The following is a 19895-nucleotide window of genomic DNA, read 5'->3' as shown; positions in this document are numbered from 1 at the left end:
ACAGGGCTCATGGCTCACCTCTGGGAGCCGCGCGACCCTCCCCAGCATGACTGTGTGGTCCCTTCCTGGCGCTCGGCCACCCTAGGGCACCCTGCCTCCTCGAGTCTCTCTTGGGTCCCACGTTTCTCTCTTTTGTATTAGAATTAGTTATGTAATATGTATTTTTTTTAAAGCTTTTATTTATTTGACAGAGATAGAGAGACGGCCAGCGAGAGGGGGAACACAGGCAGGGGGAGTGGGAGAGGAAGAAGCAGGCTCCTAGCGGAGAAGCCTGATGTGGGGCTCTATCCCAGGACTCTGGGATCACGCCCTGAGCCGAAGGCAGACGCTTAACGACTGAGCCACCCAGGTGCCCCTGTAATATGTATTTTTGTATTAATCTTTAAATTTTGAGATGATTGCAAATTCAATGCAGTTGTGACAAATAGAGGTGCTGTGCCCTTCACGCAGTCTCCCCCACAAGTCTTGCAAAACTACTGGACGATATCGCAAACAGGATGTGGACATTCAAACCAGATGTGGGGCAGTTCCATTCCCAGGAGAACCCACCTCCATCTCCCTTCTACTTCCCCTCCTTGATCCCTGGTAGCACTGACCTGTCCTCCACGTCTAGAACCAGGACCGTCCAAGAATGTCATGGAAATGGAGGCACCCAGTGTGCGACCTTTTGGGATGGGCTTTTCTCGCTTGACATAATTCTTGAGAGAGTCATCCTGTTACTGCCAGTATTTCTGAAGTTTCTCCCATTTTCTAGCCCTGGGACCTTGGCCAAGGCGCTCAGGCTCTATGCTCCTGTCTCTTCCTCCCTTCTCAGGAACACGAAGGGGCTGTTGCCGGGGCTCTCCACATTGGCCTTGGGGGGAGGGAGGGGCAGGATCCAGGGTCACACAAGGACAGGTGTACCCCTTGAGGTGGTGGATGCCCCATGCCCATCTGGCCCCGATGCCTTGCAAGGGTGGGCTCTGACAGCCACTTGAAGAGAGATACTAGTGTGGCTGGGAGAAGAGTTAGTGGTCCTGTATCCTAAATCCCCCATAAAAACCAGTTTGGTGGTCTGACTCCCCAGCTCCCAAGGGCCTACTGTCTCCTGGGCCCTTGGCCAGTGCTGGGTTCAGAGAGCCTGAGCTCAGTCCCTGGTCTATAGGGCACACATGTCCAGGTGTTGTGGAGGCCACAGTGTGTGCCGCAGGGGGTGGGAGGTACAGTCTGGGGAGGGGTACCCCAACCTGGAGAACATGGCAGCCAGACTAGAGGAGGGCAGGCTCTATCCACAGGCCCCGGGCCCACAGATAAGGTGATGGCTGAGGGTCACTGTAGGAATGGGCCCCTGGCCTTTTGCTCCAACGTGTGGGCTGAATGCTGACATCACAGCTGCAGTAACGATGCACAGCCAGCCCAGTATCTGGTTTGTTCTGTTTTGAAATTTAATGATTTAGGTTGAACAATATGAAGTTTCCATTTTTGCCAAACCTGAGTGCATACTGGCACTTTCACGTGACCCAACTGAATGCTAACGCTCAGGGACCCCCCCAACTCCTCCAAAGAGACATGCCTAGATTTTTAGATTTTTTACTAGGTCTTGGACATTGGTGCCTTGCTCTCCACGGGGTCCACTCTGGAGAAACCCGGAAGCTACAGCAGGACTGCCGATGTTGGGCAGGGATCTGGAAGTCCAGCCTTCAGCTCGGATGCTGGCTCTGCCACTGGCATGTTGCCCCAACAAGCTGTCTGTCCAAGCACTGTCTCCTTGTCTGAGAAAAGGAGACGTGCACATGCCAACTCTTCCAACGATCCCGAGGTTCAGACGAGACATCAAGATGAAAATGGCTGGCAGGAACCAGGTCCCACTGTTCCCAGCGTCCCCTGGGAACCCGCCCCCAGCTGGCAGGGTCCCATTCTGCTCACCCCAGTGTCCCCAAACCTGGACACTCTCATGAATCCTTGTCCTGGAAACGTGTTCACAGGGGCAGTCAGGCCCTCAAGGCAGCCAATCAGAAACCCCACACTCCCCTTATATTCAGAACTTTGTCCCATCTTGGGACCTCCCTGGCCCAGCTTCTACCTTCTACAGGCAGGAGAACTGCAACCACAAGACCATCCCCCCTCCTTCTGGCCCAAGACTCCAAATTCTGGATATTCTACCTTTATTTATTTTTTTAAAGATTTTATTTATTTACGTGACAGAGAGACAGCCAGCGAGAGAGGGAACACAGCAGGGGAGTGAGAGAGGAAGAAGCAGGCTCCCAGTGGAGGAGCCCGATGTGGGACTCGATCCCGGAATGCCGGGATCACGCCCTGAGCCGAAGGCAGACGCTTAACGACTGCGCTACCCAGGCGCCCCTGGATATTCTACCTTTAAACACAAATAACCCAAACCTGCCGCTAGGACTGACTGTATCCCCCAAAACTTAGATTGAAGCTTTAAGCCCCAATGTGATAGTATTTGGAGCTGGTGTTAGGTGAGGTCATGAGGGTGGGCCCACTGGTGGGATCAGTGTCCTTGTAAAAAGGGACACCAGAGAGCTAGCTCTGGCTCTCTCTTGCCATAAGGACGGAGCGAGAGGGTGGCCACCTGCACACCAGGAAGACGGCCCTCGACAGAACTCAGCCCTGCAAGCATTCTGATCTGACTGCCAGCCTCCAGAACCGTGAGGAGTACACGTCTGCTGCTTAAGCCAGCTTGTCTTCGGGGCTGTTAGGGCAGCCCAAGAGCACCAAGACACCTGCTCTTAAAATCCATGGCCTGACAACACAAAGAAAGGCAATGAAAAGGCAAGTCAGAGATTTGCTCCCTGCGTCTGCATTGCCCCGGAGTGGACTACAGACGCCAGCAGCACCGCCAGGGGACCCAACCCAGATCCCAGGGTAAGAATGTGCAGCATCACACACCACTGGGCTGACGGAAGGGCTCACGGCTGTCCTGGAGCCTCTTTATTCTACTTTTGTGATGACCACAGCACTCGCTTTTCACATTTAATGGGGAAAAAAGAAACCCTGATCTTCTGAGGATGTGTTACAGTGCGAGGGGCGATCAGCCAGGGGGGTGCACGTGAATGCTTTCTGTCTCCAAAAGGACACGCCGCCGGCAGAGCCTGTTTTCTTAAGACAGACTCACCGATGCTTCCAAGGGTTCAGATTCTGGAACTTGGGGCGAGAGTCTAACGTAACAGATACTTGTGTGAGAAACACTTGCCCCTGCATGGCCGCGAGGAAGCCTTAAAAGGAAAGTCTTTTCCGAAAGAGACAATGGGACTGACTTTTGTGTAAACTGGAAAGAAAAATGGACAGGTTTAGAATTCTTCCACATTTAAACACACAGGCAGTAACGGGTCTACAACTCAAGCCATAAAAACAGATTAATCCACAAAGCCCAGGTTCTGATAGAAAAGTCTTCTGTTAAATAATTTAAAAAATACTGAGACCCACACACTCCTAACTTAAACTCTTATCTACACAAATTTACAATATTTATAAGTCACAGACTAGCGCTGTTACATTTATCACGAATTCACTCTAAAGCAACACAGACCAAAACACCACTGAAGCTAATTAACAGTTAAATCCTAGACTGCCACACGACAAATGACACCAACATAGAACATAAAAGAAGGCAACCCAACCCAACAATCTACAGCGATTTTGATAAAAGCCACTGAACGCAACACACAGTTAAGTGCCAACATGCAAGGGCCCTCAGGTCAGTTCCCTGCGACCACAGCTCTCGGTGTGGTGATTTCCTAGGTGGACGGTCAACACAGGATGCAGGACGTGACACAGTCCCCACCCCTGAACAAGTCCAGATTCTTTCTTTGAGGTCAGGGTCTGCAAGTGCCTGTCGGCTCCAGCCTCTGGCTGCTCTCCTCTACCTTGGGAGAAGCCAGCAAGTGCACCAGCTGGGGCGGGGCTGCAAGCCACTGCAGCCTGCGTCACACTCAAAGCTGGGCACCTTCCCAGTCTAGGCCCATGCTGGCTGAAGTCCAGGGACAGGACATTTCTACCTGGACACATCATGTGTTGCCCTGGCAAGACCCACGGGTCTCCCAGACCCAGAATAAGATGGTCTGGAGTGAGGCCCCACGGTGGTCACTGGGGTGCACAGGCCTGGGTGCCCACCAGGGCTGGGACCTAGGAGCTGTCCACCGCCGCTTGGCATCTGCCTGAAAACCCCACTGGTTGCCACATACACCTGGCCCCCTTGAGGGCTGGACTCATTCCGGGTAACTAGCCAGAACCTGCCAGCTTTGCCTGTGTAAGGCCAGTGGGAGGCCCCCTCAGCAGCTGCCTCACAGGACCCCGAATGACTCTGGCTGCGGTGGCCACCTCCTGAGGCATGTCCTGGCCTCCCTCCAGCGCCATGTGGCGTGCAGTAGGTCAGCCGCGGCTGCGGCTCAGGGGATGCCCTCCTTCCTCTGACAGCACTGGGAGGGAGGCGCGGACCAGTCGTAGACGTAGGAGAGGCGCACCTGCACCTCCTGCTTGCACAGGCGGCCCTCTCGCGTCAGGGTCTGGTGCTTCTCCAGCATGTCCTCCAGGCTCTGCTTGTGCGTCACCAGGTACTGGTTGTTGCAGCCGCGGGACTTGTACTCGGTGTCGAAGCGCGGGTCGTGCTCGCGCTGGACGTCCACCGGTGCCAGCCAGGCGCCCAGGGACACGTCCTCGCTGTGCCACGCGCGCAGGTACTCCCGGCTGAGGCGCAGGTAGTGCACCAGGTCGGCCGAGAGCACGTAGCCGCCGCCCAGTGCGTACGGGAGGTAGTAGTCACAGAGCTGCCAGGCGGCCTCGCGCCAGCGGCCCCCAGGCTTGACGCGGCCGCGGCCCGAAAAGAAGCCCCAGTAGAGGCGGCGGCGACGCGCGGGGTCGCGCGCGCGCAGCTCCGCCAGCAGCGCGTCCAGCCGAGCGAACGAGTCGTCGTCTGCCTTGAGCACGAACTCGAAGGCCACGTGCTCGTCTAGCCAGGCCAGCATGGCCAGCACCTTGGCCGTGAGGTTCTCGTACGCGTCGCGCAGCGCGGGCAGCAGCAGCAGGTCGCCGTGCCGCGCCTGCTCGCGCTCCAGCGCGCGCCGCTCCTCGGCGCCCAGGCCGCCCGTGCCCACCGCGAAGCGCGCCCACACGTCGCCCGGGCCGCCGCGCCGCGCTGCCGCCAGCCACGTGCCGCGGACCACGCTGCGCCGTTCGGCCGCCCGCGGCGCGCTGGCCACCAGCACAGCTAGGAAGGCGGCGGCGCGCGCGGGCTCGGCGGGCAGGGGGCTGCGGCCGGGAGGCGGGCGGGGGCCGTCGGCGGCGCAGCGGGCCAGGTACAGCAGCCCAGCGCCGCAGAGCGCCAGGCCGCCCAGGCCCAGCGCCGTCCGGTGCCGCCACGCGCGCCGCAGCAGCTTCATGGCCCGCGCGCGCGCGGAGAGCGCCCCAGAGGTCCCGAAGCCGGCGCGCAGGCCGCGTCCAGCCGCGGCGGAGGCGGAGGGCCAGGCGCTGCCCGTCACGTGTCCGCCTGTCACGTGGGCGCGCGTGCCCTGCTCATTGGTTGTCCGGGAGGGGCCGCGCGGCCACTTCCGCCCAGAGGAAAGATGGCGGCGCCAGCGTCGGCGCGGTGAGGTCGCGCCCGCTGTTCCTGGTCCGCCTCTTCCCGGAAGAAAGATGGCCGCGGCCTAGGCGAGTCCGGTCGGAGGCGTCACGGGCGCTCGGGCCCCGCTCGGCGGATCCTGGGCGAGGGGAGGGAGACTGGTGAGTGAGGGCCCGGAGGCAGGGGGCGTCGGGAGGCCTGCAGACGCTCCCTCGGGCCACTGGACCCTGGGCTCATGTCCTCTGCCCTCACCGACGGCTGCCGCCGGGAAACTGAGGCTGAGGGGGACCGGTGGGCAGGGGAGTCGGCTGGACCCCGGTGTTTGCCAGCGAGGTGACCTCCCCCGTCCGTAAAAGGTGCCCTAGTTGGTGGGACTTGGTGAAGTTTTGAAATCGTGTGTGTAAAGCCCCTGGTTTCCGGCTCAGTCGGTGGCAGTTGTTACCAACGCCCTGAGCGCGACTCCTAAGAGCGGTGACAGAGCTTTTAGATGAAGCGTTCGCCTCTTCAACGGCCAGAGATTTAGGCTCGCCAGACCGGACGCCCCGGGATGGCCAAGACATGTCGCCTGCACTTGAGCTGGGCCCCCGGGGTGGTGTTGCCGCCCTCCTTTGGCGTCGCTTCTGGAGGATGGGGATTCCCTGGTCAGCCAGCCAAGCCCCTGCCTGTGAGATCGCGGTGGGGGGAGGGGTGCGGGCCGGCCGAGGGTGACGAACCGCGCCGCTGAGATAAATAACTGTTGAAAAGGGAGAGGAGGAAGTCTCACTTGACCTCCTGATGGCTGTGTGGTTTATTTGGGGTTACTTTTGTGCAGAACCCAGCGTCCTACCCGTGAAGATAAGTAAGGAATTGCCTTTGTTTTTTCAGGGAGCAAAGTACAGTGTGTTTGGACATGGTATGTGTTTTTATGGCCACAGTCACTGAGGGCGATACTAATGTCAGGGGAGGTCATCTTGGTTTGCACAACACTTTCCTAGGCCGGAGAGCTGGGGCACAGGAGTGGAATTCCACTCTGGCAGGAAAGGAACCCTTGGTGACCGCAGGCTTGTGCAAGTCCTGGCTTACGGCAGGTGCCTTTCCCCCTGGGCCCACCTTAGGGACAGCCCCATGGCATCTCCACTCAGTTTAATACCCCCAAGCTGCTTGCTGGGGCTGCGGGTGCCTGACCAGACCCCACTTACTGGTTTCCTCCTGGTCTGTTTACATCGAGTTGTGTTGGTCTTGAGACGCGTGCCCTGTGTTGTTCCCACGGGCCCTGTACTTTTCACTGTGCGCTTGTGCAGAGCACTGACGTTTTCAGGAACACGCATGTTGCGGTGTGGCAGAAACCCCTGTACGTGTTCACTCACTTGTGTGGACAGTGTGACAGCTGCTGGGACAGTGCAGGGGGGAGGGTGTGGCGTCCCAGTAGATGTGATTCAGCGCAGTGCCAGCACAGAACGCCGTGGGGCAGCTGGCAGGCTCGAGCGCCTGTGGGGATATCGCAGGCTCCACAGACCTGGAAAGAGGGATGTACGCTGCCCTGTGAGGGTTACTCCCTCAAAGGAACGAGACAGGAGAGTTCAGAGAGCAGTCTTGTCGAAGGGTCCAGGTAGTGCATAGGTTCAGAAAACTAATGCATAAAGGTGTCACCTGGCAGGTGAATAATGCCCTTCCAGAGCAGGTAGGTTCAAAAGGAAGCATCAAATAAGCAAGGGGTGGCATCTGCTAGTGCCACCAGACCAGCCAGCCGGAGCCCCTTGGCCGGCGCTGTGTGCCCTCGGGCTGTGGTGCGGTGGCTGTGCTGCTGGCCGGCATAGACGTCTGCTGTGCCTCATGGAAGGCCCTGTGCTTCCTGCCATGCCCCAGCTTGGCTGAAGATGGCACCCTGGCCCGCGGCGAGTGCGTCCAGGGCCACCACCCCTGGACCCTGGGTACCAGTGGGCTTCCCTCTGCTGCTCCTCCCTGTATAGACTGCCAGAGGAGGGCCTCCGCTGCACCTGAAAGGACCACCAGGTGTTTGCCAGGTGGACAGACTATGAGAGGAACAGGTTAAGTAAAGGTCAAGAAGGAGCTGGAGTTCTTTTTGGGGAGTGTGGAGCGTGAAGGCCCATGAGAAGCTGAGCAGGGAACTGGGCGGGCAACTGGGCCCTGTTCTGGCGCCAGCCAGAAGGGAATTCCAGGCCATTCCAGAAGGGAATCTGGAGGAACCTGGAAGGCGTGAGGGAAAGCAGGTTAGGCCTGGGTGGCAGGAGCCGGATGCGGGAGAAGGCGGGGATGGCTGAGTGCTTGTGGCCCTGGGATCCTTACTGTGGCGGAGTGGACAGAAGGGTGGCGTTGTTTCCTCATTGCCGGGCCCAGGCATACCAAGGATGACAGACTTCCTGTTGCTCCTGGGTGAAGACAAGCAAGGGTGTGTGTGTGTGCACACCTGTGTATATGTGGGTATACACGTGTAGGTGTGTGCGTGTGCACGCTTTTGTGTGCATGTGTGTACTTGTCGAGTGTGTGTGTGTGCGCGCATCTGCAGAGGTCATTGAGATGGGAAGGTCGAAGGTGCTGGTGCCCTGCTGGGCGGGTTTGGGATTTGCTGGCACCAGGCCCAGTCCTCACAAAGCCTTGGGGTGGGGGAGGGGGCTTCCTGTTTCAGGGTGGAAACTGAGGCTGGGGAGGCCAGGTGACTTAGCCAAGGTCACAGAGGTCCCAAATGCTGAGTTGGGATTTGGAGAATGAGTTACCATGACTCTGGGGTCCTTCTTGATGCCAGGAGGGATGGAGAGAGAGTGTTCTGGGAATGCCAGCTGTGGGCATTGAAAAGGGGTAGGTTTAGTGGTGCTAGGCAGCCCTTGAGGTGGGCGTCCTTGGAAAAGGAGAAAGTGGTATGTCCAGTATGTATCATGTAGACCAAGCACTTCCATTTCATGTCAAGTAAATGCCTCTTTAGTGGAGTCTTTGCTGATGCTCCAGTGAACGATGGCTGTGTCCTCTTTATAGACCTTTAATTGCATGCTGGGGTCTGGCAGCCATGGGCTTTGACCTTCTGCAGTGTCTGGGGTGGTGGGAAGGCTGTGACCCCAGGCCTCACTTCCTCACCTGCCCTGTCCCTCTCTTCCCAGCTTCTGGCCACACTTGCGGACCATCCCGCAGTCCGGACCCAGGTGGCCATGGCGTCCAGGCAGGCTCCCCTCTGTGGCCTGGCTCCTCACTGCCTCTGGCTCTTGGGGGTCATCCTTCTGATGGACGTGTCTGCCCGGCCTGCCAACCACTCATCTGCTCGGGAGAGAGCCGGCAACAAGGAGGAGCCTGAGATCCTGCCCCCGGACCACCTGAATGGGGTGAAGCTGGAGATGGATGGGCACCTCAACAAAGACTTCCACCAGGAGGTCTTCCTGGGGAAGGACATGGACGGCTTTGAGGAGGACGCGGAGCCACGGAGGAGCAGGAGGAAGCTAATGGTCATCTTCTCCAAGTAGGTGCCCAGGTCTGGGGGGCTGCTAGAATCTAACTAGTTCGCTCACCTGTGGCCGAAGCTCATGCAGGCCATGTGCTGGGGCTGGGCAGGGTCCACAGGTCTCAGGGGGCCCATGCCTTAGGAGGCTCTCTGCCCAGCACGGGCCTGGTGGAGTCAGGCTCCCAGGGTACTGGTGACATGGCGGCCCAGTCATGTGTCAGGACCCGGGATTCATGGCTCTCAGTTCCAGGAAGGAGACTGAGAGGAGCTCGTTCGTGGGGCTGACTTTCCTGTGGGAGCCACTCTGAGTGCACACAGGTGTCACATAGGCTTGGACACACGCACAGGTCATGTGTGCTGGCTGGGAGCACACACAGAGGTCACATGGCCTGGTGGCTTTGGAGCCTCCGAGGGAGGTGAGGGGCTTCGTGGCCAGGACATGGGTTCAGGAGAAGGCCCTTGGCAGTTGGATCTGGCCTCTGTTCCCTGAGCCCGCCAGCCTCCTCCTCATCTGTGAAAGTGGGTATTGAGAGCCCTGCTTCTTGGGCGTGGTAAGAACGAAGTGAGCTGCGTGCTGTCCACCCATAGGACCAGGGTGGGATGAGGATGGAGAACAGACTAAGGGCAGCGGGGCTGAGGGGGCCGTGCAGTAATGTGGGAGAGGGTGGGGTGTGCTGAAGGGCATGGCAGGTTTTGCCAGTGGGTGGGTGGGAGGAGACCAAGCATCCGCAGGTGGAGGTGAGGGAGGGTGGGGTAGGCGTGAGGCTCCCGCGAGCAGAGCGGAGACATTGGGTAGCCCAGTTACTGAGTGGAGTTGAGGGGAGCATCTGGCAGGTGTGCACACGTCCTAGGGATGGAAGGCCAAGTCTGGGCACGGGATGAGAGGTCTGGAGAGAGGACCATGGGCCTGTGGGGTTCCGAGGTCAGGAGAAAGGAGGAGCCACCAGGAGGCTGTGGCGGGAGAGGGAGTGCTTCCCCGGACAGCTCACTCTGAGGCCGCGTTGGAGAAACTGGTGACTGTGGTCTGATGAAGTGCACTAAAGCCTTGCCCAGCATCCAGGTGTCACTGTCATTTGGAGGGAAGCTTGCTGTTTCTGGTGAGCGGAGGAAAACTGGGGACCACGGTGGCTCCTTCTCGGTGGTCGGATGAAGGCAGACCCACAAAAAGCATGAACTTGGGATACCTGTTCTTTCATCTCCACGATGCCCTAATGGGGTTTCCCTGGATCGGTGTTGGTGAGACAGGGGGATCCCAGGGGCCTGCCTGATGGAGGTGCTGTGTGCACTGGGTGCTGGGGGGCAGGGTGGGGTAGCAGATGGGCTACCAGCTGGAGGCAGGAGGGTCTGCAGATGGTGGGCTGAATGAGACCGAGTGAGGAGACAGGTGGCGCTAGCAGAAGGCTGTCCGCGCCGACACCGGACTGGGTAATCTGCTCATGATTGGGCCGGCTAACCTAGAGGGCACCGGGCTCTCCCCGGGGCTGTTGGGAGCAGCCATCCCCACACCGAGAGCCACCTTCCCGGCAGCCCGCAGAGGGTGGTCTGCACCACTCACTGGGCCAGGGGCGAGGTGTGTGCCCACGGGCAGCCTTTGGGTAAATCCAGGCAAGAGGATCTACCCAGGCCTGCCCTGGGCACCCTTGGGAGAGAGAGTGGCTTCACCCTGGGCCCCAAGGTACCTGTGGAACTTTGAACCTGGGAATATCTTACCTGTTAGAAGATCTTCCCATCAAACAGATTGAAACGACTGTTGAGCCAACAGCGGGGTCTTCCTGGAATTAGTCTGTGCCTTAGAGCCCTTGGCACTTCGGTGTGTTGCAGAGTCTGGAGAGTCCAGCGGACGAGCCCAGGGCTCTAGGAGGAAGGGGTCACCAGAGGGGCCGGCACTGTGGAAGGGAAGGGACCAGGCAGGGACCCTTGGACCCCTTGGATGGGAATGGGGCAGAATCCAGAGAGGGTGGGACGTGGCCTAGAGACTCAGGGCCGGGAGCAGGTGCATGCCGCTGGAGCAAGGGGGGTGGTGGGGAGGCGCGATGCCTTCCTGCTGTGCTTTCATCTTCACTGTCGAAGGTCAGCTCTGTACCCGGTTAGAACACAGCTGGGTGTCATGACAGAGCATGGAGCCAGAAATTCAGCAGCGAGACTGGGACCTTGGGGGCTGGGGGTGTGGCTCAGAGACCCTTCTAGGTCGAGCCCCACCTGAATCTCCCACCTGGCGGGGCTCTGAGGGCTGGATGTGCAGATGTCTGTGCGTGGGCAGGGAGGAGGGTTGAATTCCGGACTGCACCCGGGCCTCCTCTTCCTGGGCACCTGTCAGCCTACGTGCAGTGCGGAGAGGGGGGCGCTTGCTCAGAGGGGCTGTGATGCGAAGAGCGCGTCAGCTGGAGTGCAGAAGATGGGGCCCGGGGGCGTGTGGCCGGCGGGAGGACGGGGGCTGGCTTGTAGGCTGCTTGCTCTTCGGTCTCTCGGGTGTGGCCGTGTCTGTCCACGGGAGGTGCTGTTGTTACGCATCTCCCATCTTGCGTGGTCACAGGTGGGGGCACCGAAACCCCGCGCGGTGCCCCTTGCCGCACTGGTTGCCACGCCGGTCTCTGCCTACAGCCGCGCCTCCTTCAAGACGCCGCAGCACGACTGCCGCCTCACCGGCCCTGCCCCAGTCACAGGTGGTCTCAGGACCTGGTTTTGATTAAAGTAATGCTGTCACGACATTTCTTTCTTTTTAAAAAAATCATTCATTTTTTAGAAAAAGAGAAAGAGCACGCGTGTACGTGCCTGTGCCTATTGGGGGAGAGGGAGACGGAGAGGGTGAGGGAGACGGAGAGGGAGAGGGAGAATCTCCCTGCTGAGTGCAGAGCCCGACGTGGGACTCGATCCCACGACCCTGAAATCATGACCTGAGCTGAAATGGAGTTGGGTGCTTAACTGACTGAGCCACCCAGGTGCCCCCCCCCCCGGACATTTGTTAAATAAACTTTTCGTTTTGGAGTGGTTTTAGATTTACAGGAAAATGTTCAAGATAGCCAGTTTTCCCTCGTATCGACATTAGGTAACCACGGTGCATTTGTGGAAACTGAGAAACAGGAGTGCTATGTTCCTGTTGTCTACACCGCAGACTTGAGATTTCACTCGGTTCCCCAACATCCCCGTCCAGGTCCCACACTGAACTGAGTGTCACAGCTCCTTTGTCCCCTCTGGGCTGGGCTGGTGTCTCAGACTCTCTTACTTTTTCAGGACCGTGGCCGTTTTGAGGAGGACTGCACAGGCGTTGTGTCGAATGTCCCTCATTTTGGGTTTGTCTGCTGCGTTTTCTGGTGGTTAGAGTGGGGTTGTGGGTTTGGGGGAGAACACCGCAGCGGTGAGGCGGCCCTCTCGTCACATGCTTTCAGGGGGTCGCTGGCGTCCGTAGGGCAGCATGGGGCACGTTGGCCTGGTCACCCGGTCCAGGCGGTGCCTGCCAGGTGTCTCCTCTCCCCCTCCTGTCTTCTCTGGCGGCCACTCAGTGAGGCAGTCGCCCTCCAGGGGGTGGGAATGAGCCAGGCCCCCTGCGGTGTGGGGGTGGCAGGGGAGATCCACGGAGGAGGCCTCCTGCCGTGGGAGGCTTTCCTGTGCCCCACATGTGGAATTCGCCATCATTTCCCTGCGTCGGCTGGGGCTCCGGGAAGTCTGTCGGGCGCTCTGGGCACGAGCCAGCACTGCGGGGCTTTGCTGCCCACAGTGTTGCAGCCGTGGCCGTTGGGAGCAAGCGCTTTCATCGTTCGTGTTGGCGGCACTCTCTCACTTGCTGGTGCTCCCAGATGCTCCTCGTGTGCCTGCCTCAGCCCTAGAATCAGCCATTTCTCCCGGGAGCCCTGGTTTCTTTTGTGGAGGGGGTGTCGAGAAGCCCCTGCCTGAGGGCCTCCCGGTGGGCGGGGCTCGATGCCGTGTGGGTGCGCACAAACGGTGTGTACGTAGGTGTGTTAACTCATGCACACATGTAGTAGTCCGCACACGTGTGCGTGTGAGCCGTTGCATCCACAGAGCACTGCTAGCTTAGGTGTGCACACGCGTGTGCACACTTGCATCTGCACTTGCTTCTCCGTCTAGCCGTCTGTGCCCACGTATGAAACGTGACTCTGCTCTGGCTTCGCAGCTCTGGTCCTGTCCCAGGTGTCGGGGTGTGTGGGTTTGGGTTGACGAGGCTGAGTGTCACGAGCAAGGGCCGAGTCCGTCCCCCGTCGGCGGCCCCCAGACGGCTGGGGGAGTGGCACTAAGCTGCCGCCGCAGAGCAAACCGCCAGCCTTCCCCGCCACCCCGACGTCCCCTGCCACCTCCAGCCTCACTGTTGGGTAGAGTGTCCCTGTCCGTGGTGGTGGAGCCCTGCCGGCTACCCTTTGGTCTGTCAGTCCTGTCCCGGGTTCTAAAGGCCTCGTCTGATGTCACTCACCTGCCCGCAGGGTGGACGTGAACACCGACCGGAGGATCAGTGCTAAGGAGATGCAGCGATGGATCATGGAGAAGACGGCGGAGCACTTCCAGGAGGCCATCGCGGAGAGCAAGGTGCACTTCCACGCTGTGGACCCCGATGGCGACGGTATGGCCTGCCTCACCCTCACCTGGTGGGCCCGGGGCTGCCAGGAGGAGGGCGGTGTGTGCAGAGGGCAAAGGACGTGCGGGGCCGGGGGGCGGGCTGGGCTGCGGGGCTGGGCTGAGGCCACTACTCCAGTGCTTGTTGCTTCTGCACTGGCCCGTAGTGCAGCATTATGACAGATGTCTGAAAACAACGACATCTCTCTTCCTAAAACCATCCGTTGTGAAACAGCCTAGCAGGTCCGTCTTCTCTTCCAGGTCGTGTGTCGTGGGACGAGTATAAGGTGAAGTTTTTGGTGAGCAAAGGCCACAACGAGCAAGAAGTTGTGGAGAAGATCAGGAACGGCGAGGAGCTGAAAGTCGACGAGGAGAGTGAGCGCCTGGGCCTCGCCGCGAGGGGCCCGTAGCCCGGGTGGGCCGTGGGGGCAACAGGTGGCCTCCTGTGGGCTCGAGCTGGGGGGGGAGGCTGGTCTGTGGGCTGGGACAGGGTCCTGGGGGCGATGCGGTGAGGCAGGTGGGGCATCTGGAGAGAGGGGCGTGGAGGTGGGGCGGGGCCGGCCAGCGAGCGGGCAGAGCTCCTCCCTCCCCTTAGCCTGTAAAGCCTCGCGGGTGCAGGTGTGCTGGGGTGTTGCTAGCTTCTAGAGGGTACTCACACCCTTCACTGGATCCCGCCTGGGTGCCCCTGCCAAGCCGGGCATCAGGTTTGGTGTGCCACCTGTCGTGTCCTGTCCTTCCTCCACACGGTGGGTCACCATCCCCACGCTTGTCCCGTCGTGTCTTCTCCTGGTGGTCGTGGGTGTGTGGGAGCTTCTCTGCGGCATCTTTGCATCGGGACATGTCCCTGTTTGTCATGTGTCTGCGTGGTGGGTGTGCTGGCACCCTCTCCTTCTCTGCGTCGTGGCCCCGGGCCGCAGGTGCTTCCTGCTGCTGGGCCTTCAGGTGGGCTCTGGGCACTCTTGTCTGTGCCAGCGCGTGTGTTTCAGGTCCCAGACCCTCTGTCCTCTGTCAGTTGCAGTCATTCCTTCTTTCTGTTTGTATTTTCCTGCTTGTCCTTAATCCTGATTCCCCACCTTCCTTGCTGGCATGCAGGGAAGTGATTGGCCTTTCTGTGCTAACCTTCTGGCCTGCGGTCTTGGTATGATTCAGATTTCCTACGCAGGCGATCATGACATCTGTGAACACGGACAGTTTCTCCTTCCCAGTCTGTGTGTCTCTGATTTTCTTATCTTACTGCATTGGCTGGGACTCCAGTACGGTGTCGGGGCGGGGGGTGCTTTTTCTTGTTCTGATCTTGGAGAAAGAGAGTGTCAGGTTTCTCACTATTAAGCTGATATAAGCTGTAGGTTTTTTTGTAGATGTTCTTTGTCCAGTGGTGGAAATTCTCCTCTATTCCTAGTTTGTTCAGAGTTTGGATCACAAATGGCTGTTGGGTTTTATGTCATGCTTTTTCTGTGTCTGTTGATACAATCATGTGATTTTTCTTCGGCCTGATGTAATGCTCATGTGAAGTGATTTTCAGATGTTGAACCAGCCTGTGCACCTGGGGTGAGTCCCACTTGGTCGTGGTCTGGGATTCTTCTTACATGTTTTTGGATCTAATTGCTGATCTTTTGTGGGGCACGTTTGCAGGAGACACACTGGTCTGTAGTTCCCTTTTCTTGCAGCGTCCTGTAGTCTGAGTCCCCAGCCTTCCAGCGGTCCCCGTGGGGGCCGCCTATCACGGGCACCTCGTCCATGCCTACACCTTTGTTTCTCCTGCTCAGTTTGTCTGTGGTGCATGTGTGACTTCGCAGCGCCGGACCCCTTTCCTGGGCAGCACGGAGGCTCGGATGCCCTCGGCCTTCCCCGGTTCCTGGGGTGCCATCCAGTCTTTCACTTCTGTCCTTTTTAAAGCCTGTGCCTTGGATGTGATTTTTTTTTTTTTTTTCTGAAATGGTTGTTTGCCTTTTTCATATTTGTTTCTGTTTTGCGTTTCCATGGTTTGTCCTGTGGTTCTGACCGTCCCCTGAAGGTGGTATTTAGAGGCATCTGGGGGTCCTGGGGGGCCTCTGTCCTCCTGCCAACGTTGGCGATATGTCACCAGCATCTGAGGTGGCCGCTAGGGCGCGGGCTGCCGGCCCCCGTCCCTGCCTGCTCTCGGGAGCTGGTCAGTCTTCAGCACCTTTCCTTCGAGTGTGCCTGGGGTCAGGACCCGTCCTTTGGGAGTGTGAACTCGGTCGCCTCAGCCTGCCTGTCGACTCCTTCATCTCGGCATGTGTTCAAGGCCCCTCCTTCCCTTCTTTAGTTTGGGTGGGTGAGCAGGTCTGGGGCATTGGAAGTGAAGAGCAGTGTTCAGGGTCTGGGAAGCCAGGGGAGCGCAGGCGGGGGCTGAGAGGTGGGCCCGGGAGTCCCCACGTGGCAGTCTGCCTCCTCGGGGCTTGTGGGGCTGCCATCCCCAGGCAGCACAGATGGGGGCTTGCAGGGGTTGGTGGCAGGCCTCCCTCCAGCTTCTGGTGCCGCTGGCGTCCCTGCTTGTGTCTGTCTCTGTGTGCGGACATCCTGCTGTTGGCTTCAGTGCCACCTTAAATCTCCAGTGACTGCACGCTGAAGTCCTTGAGTAGTTTTTTTCCGTCAGGCGCTGTTCACAGGCTGGGTGGACGTAGCGAGTCTGCGCCTGTGCCCGTGCGTGGCGGGGGTGCGGCCACCCACTCCCACCTTCCTCTAAGCGGATTTGCCATTAGAAGTAGGTCAGCACTGCATCTTTTGTTCATCAGAAGGCACTGAGACTTGAGGTGGCGGGTACTGTGTGGGATGCGGCTGTGTCCCTGTCGCGATGTGCCGAGGCCTGGGCGTCCCTGTTCCAGTGACTGCAGTGAGGGTGTGGACGGATCTCCGTGCCTCAGCTCTTCCTGCTCGCCCGGCCTCGGCCGTTCTGCTGAAGACCCGGACGGTCTCTGAGCCTGCGAGGCTGTGGGGGCTAGCTCCGGGCCCTGCTCCCCATGCCGGGCCTTCCCACGGAGGGAGAGTGGGGGCTGCGGCGACAGTCTGTGGGGTGCTTGAGTCATATCTGGAAGCTGGGTTTTCCTCCAGAGCCCTGCCCTCCGCGTACGGTGCACGTGAAAGAGATGGAAAGGAGCAGGGTCGCGCCTTGTTCCCGTAGGTGCACGGTGAGGGTAGGTCCGCCTACACCGTGCTTTCCGTTTCTCCCGAGGAGCAAACAGCAGCAGTGAGCTGAGGGTGGGGGCTGCATGGGGGCGGGTGTCTGAGCCTGTGTGTGTGTGGGGGCTGTGTCCAAGGGGGGGAAAGCTGGGTCTCGGGGGGTCTGGGTTTGTATCTGAAGGGGGGTTGGCACCTGAATTTTGGGGGGGGGTCTGTGTCCATAGGTGTCTGCGTCTTGTGGGATCTGTCTGCGTCCGAGGACAGTCTGTGCCTGTGTCTTGGGAAGGTCTGTGTCTGTCTGGGGGTCTCTGTACCATCTGCCTCCCTGAGGGCTGAGCTCTCCTTTGAGCGGCAGGGTCCTCGGCCTTACTCACCACAGTGTCCTGAGCCAGCCTTCCCATCCAGGTAGCACATTTCAGAACTTTTCCAGTGCATGCAGGTGCCCTGGGTCCTCATGGGTATGCCTCTCTCAGCACAGGAAGTCTTGGAGAACCTCAAGGACCGCTGGTATCAGGCGGACAACCCCCCCTCAGACCTTCTTCTGACTGAGGACGAGTTCCTGTCGTTCCTGCACCCCGAGCACAGCCGTGGCATGCTCAAGTTCATGGTCAAGGAGATTGTCCGGGACCTGGGTGAGGCCTGGCCTGTGACCCAGCCTCTGGGGGGCGGTGCCTCCCTGCTGGCAGCTGGGCTGGAGGGCAGGGCCCACTGTGCACCTGCAGCAGTCCTCCTGGCAGGGGTTGGCCTGGGGGTCTTGGAGGCTGTGCAGCCGCATAGTGGTGTGGTAAGGGAGGGTCAGACCGTGTCCTGGGCCATCTGGCCTCCACCGGGCTCTCGAGCAGGTCAGGTGAGATGCACCTGTTTTGCTTTAGGCAAAAATTTAACACAGCGAAAATTTGGCAGCAAACCTGTTTGGTTAACTTTCTTCTGGGTGAGCTTGGTTGGTCCCGCGTCTGCTTGAGGTCTGAGTGTCCACTCCCCTGTCCTGCAGACCAGGACGGTGACAAGCAGCTCTCGCTGCCCGAGTTCATCTCTCTGCCCGTGGGCACTGTGGAGAACCAGCAGGGCCAGGACATCGATGACAGTTGGGTCAGAGACCGAAAAAAAGAGTTTGAGGAACTGATTGATGCCAACCATGATGGGATCGTGACCATGGCGGAGCTGGAGGTGAGCGCAGGTGCCTGGGGGGCGTCCCCCCCACCCCCACCCCCGACCTGAGGTCAGGCCCAGGTCCCAGGCTTCCAGGTGCGCCTGAGGCAAGGGGCTGCGGTGGAAAGGAGGCTGTGGCTGGTCGCCGTGTCACTTCGTGGCACCTGGAGGTGGGCTCCCTGTGTGCAGGGGAGGGGGATTCACCTGACAGCGTGGTCACCTGTGGCACTCAGCCAAGATGAGCGGAAAAGTGGGCAGCCCAGTGAGGCGCCTGCCCCCTGGTCAGGGTGCCTAGGATGTCTCAGCCTCTCCTGGCTCCAAGCGGCCGCTCCCCAGTGGGCAGCTGTCTGGATGCTGGGCGCCGGGGGCTGCGGGCTGTGTTGGAATCCACCATCTTCCCCTGAGGTGTTTTTGCTGGTGCTGCGTGGGTGCTGTGTGGGCTTGTTTTTCCCCGTTGCTGGATGACTCATTCTCTTTACACCAGAATTCTCTGATCCCTGTTGATAGCTGGCAGACACATCTGGTTCAAGGATCGAAGGGCTGCTCGTTGAGTCCACGTCCGTGCCTGTGTCCAGTTGTCATGTGACAGGCAGGCAGGCCCCCAGCGGCCCCTCAAGGCTGTTTGCCCTCCGGCTGGCCCTTCCCTTCCATGAGGGGTGCCCCGAGGAGGATGGAAGGCAGCGAGTCTCAGGCGCCCACACAGGCGAAGGCTGTCTGGCCCTGAGCCACGTCCAGCCTGGTGTCTGCCTTCCAGAACATTCCAGAACGTGCCCATATCCCCTTCTTGCTGCTTCTGGATTGTCAGCCCATGGGGTATTTTAGATAATGTGTTGCCGTCTGTAGCTGGTGACAGGGTCAGAGCTGTGCAGCTGCTTCCCTGAGGCAGGAGGTGCTGACCTTGCTGACAGGGCATCCACGGGGGGCGGGTGCGTCTGCCCCGGGCTGGGGGTCTCATGGCCGTGTCACCAATGTGGACTTTTGGCGCTGTAGTGGAGACGGCACCCGAGGTCAGCGGGCCCCGGTGCTGCCGGGGAGCGGGCGCTCTGGGGAGGGCCGTGGTGGCCAGGGTCCATGCTGATGCAGTGCCTGGCACCGTTGTAGGACTACATGGACCCCATGAACGAATACAATGCTCTTAACGAGGCCAAGCAGATGATCGCCATTGCCGACGAGAACCAGAACCACCACCTGGAGCCCGAGGAGGTCCTCAAGTACAGTGAGTTCTTCACGGGCAGCAAACTGATGGACTATGCCCGCAACGTGCACGAGGAGTTCTGAGCCTGCGCCTCCTGCCGCCCGCCCCACGCGCCTCGGCCAGCCGGCCCCTCCAGGACGCCTCCCTCCCTCCCACCCTCCCTCCCGTGGCCCCGACAGCCGTGGTCCAGGCTTATACATGGATGTGCTTGAGCGGGCCTGAGTCCCGGGGTGCAGTTGCGGGCTGGCTGCCCTCCGTGCGTGGGGGTCCCACGTGACTGCTGCGTCTCATTTCTGAGAACCGGGTACTGTTCCGTGAAGGCACTGACCGCATCAGGGCCCTGTGGGCTCACCACACCTGTGGGAAGTAACGCAGCTCCTGCCGTTTCCTTGAAAACCGAGATGTGAACGTAGGGTTAGAATGTGCTCTGCTGGGAGCCCGTCGCCGGCCGCTGGGGGGTGCCTGCCCCTTCCCGAGGCGCTGCGGAGGAGCTCCCGCAGCGTTCCGGTCTCCAAAACACAAACACTTGTGACGAGAATCTCCTTCATGTACTTTAAAATAGAGTTGCCTTTTCCTCCTAGCTTCATTTCTTTGTTGAAAAAACGCCCATAAAATGATTTTGGAACGTCTGTGGCTAGGTGGCTTCTGCGTAGTGCTTTTGAGGTGGGTGATTCGGTGAGAACAGAGGGTTTGGTCAGGCTCCTGCCGGGGCAGGTGCGGAAGGGACCGGGCCCCTGGGTGGGGCTGCATGTGAGGGATGTGTTCAGCGATGGGGAGGCCCGAGGGTACGTGGGAGAGGGCTGTCGCAGGGAGCTGAGGGTCTGGGCTGCGGATTCAAAGTCAGGAGCCTGGAGCCTGGGTGA

At 59.5% G+C, this 19895-nt stretch overlaps 2 protein-coding genes across 2 annotated transcripts; one reads left to right on the top strand and one right to left on the bottom strand.

Moving 5' to 3' along the window:
- Positions 1–375: 375 nt before the first annotated feature.
- B3GALT6 (beta-1,3-galactosyltransferase 6) lies at positions 376–5451 on the bottom strand. Its single transcript, XM_048221997.2, has one exon. It carries the CDS (start codon positions 5376–5378, stop codon positions 4389–4391), a length of 990 nt encoding a protein of 329 aa, XP_048077954.1. The 5' UTR covers positions 5379–5451; the 3' UTR covers positions 376–4388.
- Positions 5452–5539: 88 nt separating this feature from the next.
- Positions 5540–19661, top strand: SDF4 (stromal cell derived factor 4). The gene is made up of 7 exons (XM_026520110.4): positions 5540–5718; positions 8650–9002; positions 13418–13554; positions 13809–13922; positions 17162–17320; positions 17680–17855; positions 18939–19661. The coding sequence occupies exons 2-7, from the start codon at positions 8698–8700 to the stop codon at positions 19113–19115; spliced, it is 1068 nt and encodes a 355-aa protein (XP_026375895.1). The 5' UTR covers positions 5540–5718; positions 8650–8697; the 3' UTR covers positions 19116–19661.
- The last annotated feature ends 234 nt before the right edge of the window (positions 19662–19895 follow it).

This window comes from Ursus arctos, unplaced genomic scaffold, assembly GCF_023065955.2.
Source record: "Ursus arctos isolate Adak ecotype North America unplaced genomic scaffold, UrsArc2.0 scaffold_32, whole genome shotgun sequence".
In the NCBI taxonomy this organism is placed as follows: Eukaryota; Metazoa; Chordata; class Mammalia; order Carnivora; family Ursidae; genus Ursus; species Ursus arctos.
This window is presented reverse-complemented; position numbering and strand designations above follow the sequence as displayed.

Bases quoted from the DNA above. Each gene is read 5' to 3' on its own strand.
- B3GALT6 (XM_048221997.2), bottom strand. From the start codon at position 5,378: ATGAAGCTGCTGCGGCGCGCGTGGCGGCACCGGACGGCGCTGGGCCTG.
- SDF4 (XM_026520110.4), top strand. From the start codon at position 8,698: ATGGCGTCCAGGCAGGCTCCCCTCTGTGGCCTGGCTCCTCACTGCCTC. The intron at 13,555-13,808 runs GTATGGCCTGCC...CTTCTCTTCCAG, and splicing joins TGTGGACCCCGATGGCGACG to GTCGTGTGTCGTGGGACGAG. The intron at 13,923-17,161 runs GTGAGCGCCTGG...TGCCTCTCTCAG, and splicing joins GCTGAAAGTCGACGAGGAGA to CACAGGAAGTCTTGGAGAAC.